We start from the raw sequence: 8,393 nt of genomic DNA, 5'->3' as shown, positions 1-8,393 counted from the left end.
TGAACTGGAACATATAATGATATTTAAGTTGTGACTGCTGAACTACATTTATCATTGATGAGCGTTTTACAGATTTGATTATAGTGTAATGGAAGAGAAGTAAATCGGCTAATAGCCACAAACTTCAAACCCACATCCAGCACTTGCTGGAGAACCACATCTGAGCAAATCCTGGAGCTTCGGCTTCTTTAGTGATGATATTTCTACTAAGTGGGATGAAGTTGCACTTGTTTATTTGAACGCTAATCTGTACAGATAAATGGCAAGGGCCTGATTCATCACCATTGCAAAGTGAGGGTCCACGTGGCTACGTCTTGCTCTTGCTCATCAGCGTTGGGGTCACAGAAACAACCCCAATGAGGAAAAGCGTTGCAATTGACTGGAAATCGTAAAGGTCACCCAGTGACTTCAATTCTCCAAGAGCAATTCCAGCCTGCATGAATTCAAAAATACTATTAACCGCCTAAAATATGAATTGGAATCAACCCAAACCCGAACCCGATTTTATGGTAAAAGCTCAAGCTCAACCCAAATTCCCAAAAATGGAAACGAGTTGCACCCCTCACGTCTGAGGAACCCTTTCTTCTTCTTCTTAATAGCATGAGGAACCCAGAAGGTAAATTTGGAAAATAGGAAGAGCTTTGAGGATCACATACCCTAACAGTGACGTAAGCTGCTGGAATGAGTCCAATGAGAGTTGCTAGGAAGAAAGTATGGTAAGGCACATCTACTATTGGGGAAGCGAAATTGATGAAGGTGTTGGGCAAAGTGGGGGTAACTCTCAGAAAAAGCATGTAATTCAGTAGTTTCTCTCTTCGTTTAGCCACCTGAAAGAAGAAATGATAGAAGACCACAGTGCACGCAGTTAAAAGATAGAATCGGCTAGGAGAAAGTAATTGAAGTACAGTCGTACAGAAATATTTGATTTTTGTGTATTTCATCAATATAAAGCCAGCTAAAACCAGCCGAAATCTGTGCAGATAACATTAATTTTTTATTTATTTTTTATAAAGAGTCCAGATAACATTAATTGATAACGACAATTTATCAATTCTCCGGTCCGGAGAAGTATCGGAAATTTTCCAATCAGTTCATAGCACAATAAAATCTTGTAGTCACATACCCACAGACTCTGATATACTTCTAATATGGCCCTGCAAAGGCATTCACCCTGCTACAATATTCTAGAACTAGTTTGTGCAAATTGCAGAGTACCATTATAGCTTTTTTTTTATCTTTTTTTTTTGGTGATCTTTTATCTGATGCTTGATAAGAAATAGTTTTTTTATCCGATGCTTGATAAGAACTGAGACTAATCAAATCAATCTAAATCCTATATTCAGCGCCATTTTCTTTTTTATTATAAGAGATTACCAATTAACTAAGAGGTTTCAGGTATGCAGATTAATCTTCAACACAATTACTATGGAAATTGTTAGTAGACTAGAAGGTGCAGTAGTTATTCACCTGTGCTTGGAAGAAACTAAGCTTGTTCGGCCACAATGAAAAGACAAGGGGCTTCCCTATCAGCTTTGACAGGAAATAGCAGGAAGATGCACCAGCAGTGGCAGCGAAGACCACCAAAGCCACGCCTTTGAAGACTCCAAAAAGAGCTCCAGCAAGTAGCGACATGAAAACAGTTCCTGGGATCATGAAAGTTTGCATGAAAATATAGACAACACAATAACCCATCAGGACCTGAATGGTGTAGTCACTTGTGTAGCTCTCCAGATGATCCCTACAAAGATACCACTCAGAAAAGTTAGCAGTTCATATTTGTCCATGATTACAAAAAATAAAGGCTCCAAAATTCAGCCATGAAAGCCAATGAACGGTGCAGTCATGTGTGAAGATTGTGCTTGAACTTGTTTACTAAGAAATATCATAGTTAACAAAAGATTGGCCAACCTCTAGGGATTAATTGGAGTTCTAAGCACGCATAAGTACCTTTACCAAAACTAGTTGATATGGTTGAAATAAAACAAACAATGCCTTTCAAGTTATTGTCCTCTTTTTCCCCAGCAAATGAACCCTATAGAAGATGCTATATCCCAAAATACCATTTTATATGCCTATTTTTCTAGACCTGGTTGCCAGAGGCACTTGCAGATCACTGCTTAAAGAATGAATAAGACCTAGATGCAGAAGGAAATTTTACCTCCTATAGACATGGTGTTTCTGTTTTCTTTTCAATGACAGATAGTTTTATTAGGAGAAAACTAAGCTACAAAACAGAAGAAAGACAGAACACCACAAAAATGATGTTTCTGTTTAGAAGTTAAAAATTGTTAGATGTTGAAGTACCTTTAATTTATTACAACACCTTTCTTAATGGCCCTTGTTAAAAAAATAGCATAACACACTCATACGTTCCAGAATGGTCTGAAGACACCGCTTGATAAAGGCAAAAAGATCTAATCACAAGATTGCAAGTTTGCAACATTGGAGAGAGAGAGAGAGAGAGAGAGAGAGAGAGAGAGAGAGAGAGAGAGAGAGAGAGAGAGGATTTGCTCAAAATAAGAATCAGGGATACAGGATGAAAGAAGGGCTAAAGGGAGGTAAGCTAACTTGACATCCAGGAGTGAGGTTGGAAGGAAGAATGAACGATCAATTGAGCCATTCCCCACTTTCTCACCATTCATATAATTCTTGGCAATCAATGACTTTTTTTCTTAGTTAGGTAATAGTACCGTGGTAAAAATTGATTAGCCTTTCTCATCAGTTCAGTGATTTGGTTATCAAGCACATGGTCATCACATCACTTGATCTGTCTATAGAAAAACTGCTCACAGGTGTTACAAAAGGTTATCAACAAAAGATTGTCCAGAGATACTACCCTTAGATCATTTATTATAGATATAATAGTCATACATTGCATTACCAAAAGCGTTATGATATGCACTACAACAAAACTAAAAATATTTCATCATAGAACACATATATGTGATAAAAAATAATGCCATTAAAAAGGGGAGATGATAAATTCGCACCCCTTTTAACGTGAATTGTGGCACTTTAATTCATTTTTACGTGTAAAAGGGGTGAGAATTTATCATCGCACGTAAAAAAAACGCATGCATGTGGCAGTAAACATAAGCATCTTGAGTCAAGAACTCAAGATGTTCCAATTGAAATTATGATTTTCGGGCATGAATGTTAAAGGACTCGGATTAATCATTGCACATGGATGAAATGCCAATTAGCTATTGCCAAACCACATGATTGTGAGGTTTTAAGAACCCTTCATCTATGGGGCCTCAAATGGTAAGAAACAACCGTATATTCAAGCACAAGAAAAAGAGTTGGGTTAGGATCTTCTAGATGTTAAAATTGATATAATCTCTTGGGGGCAAAAGGATAAGGTAGTAGCAATCTATCAAGTGGGAGACATTTTGAGAGAATGGCAAGCGATAGCGCAAGAAGATAGATCAAGATCCAAGGTCTCTCCAAAATGGCAGCAGCCTCTAAACAGGTGGTCCAAATTGAATTTTGATGGAAGTGCTAGAGGCAAGCCGGGGCCAGCAGGGATTGGTGGAATCAGTCGCGACTCAAATGGAAGAACAAGAACGTCGTACTCAGGACTAGCTGGGATATGTGACTCAAATGAAGCAGAAGCTAAGGCCTTACTATGGGGCCTCAAATGGTGTGTGGAAGCTCAGATTGGTCCTCTCCTGATTGAGGGTGATTCAACCAATGTAATAGCATGGGCATCCAAGGAAACAAAAGGTCCTTGGGTGTTGGCTCCTATCATTTCTGAAATCAGAGACCTTATTCGGATCGCTAATCCACAAATGCAACACACGAGGAGATCGGCAAATGAAGCAGCGAACTTTTTTGGCAAAAACTGGGAGTGGAGTTGGCACAAGTACAGGTAATGGAAAATGTAGGATCAAAGCTGTAAAGAGCATCGCTTGCTAAAGGAGATAGGATATTGGAGAAAGGCTTTCCCATATAGCCTACTTGGATTCAGTCTATTTTGTCAAGGGGGTTACCGTTTCTTGGCGAGCTATCTTCTTAGCCATTGACACTGTTGTGGGGGTGGACTTTTGGGCTCGTGATGCATGTTTTTTTTCATGTAGGAATTTGGTGTACGGTTGATACCATATGAATAAAATCCTGTTACTTTTTTTTTTTTTTTAAAAGAACCCATCATCTAGGAGAAGCTTCAATTTCTTCTCCATTCTCAGCCATTGAGCCCTCTGTGATTACAATGTCTCTCAAGTACTTCAAACTCAGGAACATAATTTCATTCCAGATCAGAGATATCCAAACTTTTGGTAACTGTATATGAATCCTTCTTGGCCACTGCTTCCCATAATTCAACAAGGATTTTTCTTTCTCTCGAATATTGAACAAGCAATGAAACAAAAATCTGATAGTTCAAAGAAATGAAGTAGACCTCCTGTCTTGCTCTAGTTACTGCCACGTGTACTTGTTCTATCCATTTAAGTTAGGTATTCAAGGTTCTTGTGATGCTCGTTGAACAGTCTAAAGATAACCCTAAACTGGACCATAACTAGAATTGTTGTGACACTGAGCAAACATCTCCATATAAACACTTGACGGGCACTTATCTATTGTCTTGATTCCGCTATTTATCAATCATATCAAGTAAATGAATTGCATGACAACATGGTACCCTATTCATGAGATGAATTAGGAAGTGCAGCTATGTCCCTGAGCCTACTAAGCTGTAACTTAGTATTTATCTTCCCACCTTTCTTCCAATGCTTGAAATACCTCATCAGCCATCTCACCTCCAGTTCTCTTACTATGTTGCAACTTTAAATTCTAAATGCCCAAGGGCACAGAGTTGAAGGCTGGTGCTCCCACAGTTCAATTTCAAATTTAGAAAATAATGTGTAGTGGCTGATTTACGCTAGTGCTGGAAACATGCCACCATCATATCCTAATTATCATCCATAAGTTATCATTCCATGTAGTCTTTACACCAGGTGTATTTTCACTATTCCAATGAGATTTGAGTTCTAATCTTCTCATTTACCCTTCAGTCATTTCCTTTGCAGGTTCAGTGCAAAGTCAGACAAATATAACACTACCAAAAATCTAGAGAAATGGTAATATTAACTAAGGGCGGCCTAGTGCACGAGGCTCCCACCATTGCGGGGTCTGGGGAGGTACACAGCCTTACCCCTGCTTTGCAGAGAGGCTGTTTCCGTGACTCGAACTCATGACCACCAGGTCACAATGGGGCAACCTTACCGCTGCACCAAGGCTCGCCCTCTAAATGGTAATATTAACTACCAGCCCTAAAACATCTTTGATTACCTTGGGTGCTCACTGCTCAGGCTCACCCTCAATTGTAGCAGGGTTAAGTAGCACTTAAAACCACTACTGTCAATTTATCTCATAATATTTCCATTCTTTTAAACTTTGCTTGAGTGATCACTGTGCACCCTGTTAAACTTTGCTTTGTAAAATGCCCAAATAGGAACCAGAATTGTAACTGAAATGGAAACTATACCGAACAATGCCTGAGTTCTCACTGTGATTCCACATTGCAAATCAAGGTGCCTCAACTTCTGAAACACCTTGATGGCTCCAATAATATCCAAAGAGGAGTCTTTAGAAATTTTAAAATGAGTTTGAAGACTCACCATAAATTACTTCTTGATAGAGATTTATAATAGACCAGATTCACCATAAATTACGAAGTGGATAAGATGACAATAACTTCTGAATGCGCATATTGTCAAAATCTGTTGAATGGAATTGGTAGGGGTCGAACCCCAGCTCATTCACCAAAAAACAAATATACAAGTATAATGTGTAGTACTGACCATCTGATGACTTAGAGTCCGGGAATAGACTTGTAGCCCCTACATTGCCTACAATAATCATGAAATACCAATTTGTGAAAACATACATTCCCAAGAAGTCTTAGTTTCTCAGAAATGTGGTTTCAAAGATTGAAACTGTTAGGAAATATGGATGCACAAAAGAACACCCTTTTCAGTTAAAAAGCATGCCAGAATTTATATCTCAGAATTTCTGATTGGTACACCAATCTCATTTGTTAATTAAGAAATGCAATAACAAGCAAAGTATTGTAAGGTCTAATACTAAAAGAGCAGGTAGTGAACAGAGCATGTGCCTCTGAGCTCAGATTTGACAAGAGCTCAACATGCATGTATTGTAAACTTCCTGTTTGGAAGCTTGTTTTCTTTACCTGATACCCCTACCAATTGCAGCTGTAATTTGGAAAATCTATAATTTTAAGAGAAATTTTTTGGAGAATTTCTTGTGTCATTGTGGACCATCAATCACAGGTTGAAAAACAAATCAAAAGACCCCAAAACCTAACAGTTTTTCCACAGAAACGACTTTGCCAGGGTATGTTGAACCACCTAGACTACTACAATGTAGATGAATCCAGATTAGATCTTCTAGGCATCTTAAACATGTAAAAGTTTAACAACTTTGCCCAAAACACCTCTCTTTTTTGAGTAGTTTGTAGTCACAACAGTCCAATATTCCATTACTGTTAATTCTCTAACATTCAATTACATCACAATTAGGAAGAACCACTATGACAAAAACACACTAAAATACAAAATTCATAGCAATGAGATACTACATTACCCTCACTCCAAATGTAATCAAGATCTTCAGCAAGGCTAATCACGAAAATCCAAATTCATCAGAGAAAACAACAATGCATGAACGCCAAACACAAAATGAAAATCAGCCAACAAATTCACAATACATGAATTCAAATTCCCTACCCATTCGCTCCCGCAGATAAATAAAACAGTGAACGGAAAATTCTACTTTTAGAACAAACCAAAACCCTAAATTTCCCAACAAAGCCATCAAATCCGCACATCAAACCAAGAAATTTATCAACAAAAACACGAAAAAAAAAAAAAAAAAAAAAACGAAAACTGTACCTTAGAATTTGGAGATCTTCGAGGCTACGAGGCAACTTGAGGAAGCTGTAATCGGAGGCCGGCATCGTCAAATAAACACAGATCAGCCCTAAAACAAACCCTAGAAGGACGGTACAAGCACCGGCCATCTCCCAAAAAGTTAAGGGAAACTTAGATCCGGAGCTTTTCCGATCGATTTCCATTTCGGACGCTTTCTCCATGAAAAGAAAAGAAAAATTCTAGGGTTTGCAGGGCTCAGCTCTGGTTCAGCTGCATTAGGATGAGGGAAACGAGAGAAGGAAAACCTAATTAGGGTTAGGGTAAAATTCTCGGGTTTGCAGAGCTCAGATTCGGTTCAGCTGAATTAGGATGAGGGAAACGGGAGAAGGAAAACCTAATTAGGGTTAGGGTTAGGGTTAGGGTTTCTTCTCTGCCGTAACCCTCACCGCTTTATATTTGCGTGAAGTGAAAAGTTACGTATATTCTTTGGCAGACTCGGTAACGTTTTCTCTCTGCCTCTTCTCTTTTATTTGCATGGTGGACAAGAGTCCGTTTTCTGGTAGAATATGTGCAGAGTATATTCTCTGCCACGTCAGCCCACGGCAGACGTGGAAAGTTGGGAATCATTGTTCCGCGTCCGTGTTCTCTTCTTCTTCCTGGTAGAATTTTGATTTCTTAAATGACCAAAACCTCCTTCCCATAAAAACTAGTTTTTTTTTTATTATTATTTTATTTTGGGAGTTAATAAATAACGATAATTTGAGATTTTATTTTATAAGATGATCCAAACCGTCCATTTGATGGGCCACAACGTAATAGTTTGTGTCCAAAAAATCATGTCCATAGGATGATCCTAGCCCTCCGATCTATAGAGGTTTCCGCAGATGAATTGTTTGGGTACACCCTATCTACGTTAGGGCCGAACAATTTAATGGTTTGGATTACCCAAACAATTTGGGCCCTGTATTTTGAGACCCACGTGCATGCCATCCAACGTATAATTTCTCGATGAATAACATATTATTGGATTTTGACATTTGAAATTACCAAAATGTCATTATTTTAAACTACTGTTATATTTCTTTTTTGGATGGTCCTATTTTCTTTAATGTCTGTTTAGTTGCCTCCCCTTTGTGGAAAGGAAAGTGAAGAAGGCGAGACCGATCTATTTCCAGGTAAGGTACAACTTTAGTCAAGCTCAACCTGACCTTGGGTTCATCCCAATTTTGGCTCGTGTTGGGTCAGCATTTTCTTGGGTTGGATTTGGTTAGGGTTGGGAAAATCTAACCAGATTAGGTTTCTAATTGGGTTACGGTTGAATACTTGGGCGACCCAAAAAAAAAAATGAAAACTAATAGCACCTTTGGCTACCATGAATTTTTTTTTATGATACACCGGTGTCTCTAAGTGGAGACGAGGATGTAGTGGTGGCTAAAAGTCAGGAAACAAAAAACAAGAAGCTAGTGTCTCGAAGTTATCGAAGTGACAGAAAACTCCGGAAAC

The 8,393-nt window shown here is 38.6% G+C and overlaps 1 protein-coding gene across 1 annotated transcript; it reads right to left on the bottom strand.

Annotated features, from left to right (window-relative positions):
- LOC143884865 (putative membrane protein At4g09580) lies at window positions 1-7,400 on the bottom strand. Its single transcript, XM_077388695.1, has 4 exons — window positions 6,912-7,400; window positions 1,468-1,738; window positions 657-827; window positions 1-433 (listed from the first exon to the last, which is right to left on the bottom strand). Exons 1-4 carry the CDS (start codon window positions 7,109-7,111, stop codon window positions 308-310), a joined length of 768 nt encoding a protein of 255 aa, XP_077244810.1. The 5' UTR covers window positions 7,112-7,400; the 3' UTR covers window positions 1-307.
- Window positions 7,401-8,393: the final 993 nt, after the last annotated feature.

This window comes from Tasmannia lanceolata, unplaced genomic scaffold (genome assembly GCF_043159265.1).
Source record: "Tasmannia lanceolata isolate RefF3 unplaced genomic scaffold, GAP_Taslan_0.1 ptg000008l, whole genome shotgun sequence".
In the NCBI taxonomy this organism is placed as follows: Eukaryota; Viridiplantae; Streptophyta; class Magnoliopsida; order Canellales; family Winteraceae; genus Tasmannia; species Tasmannia lanceolata.
Note: the sequence above shows the minus strand (reverse complement) of the source record. Positions and strands in the feature narration are given on the sequence as shown.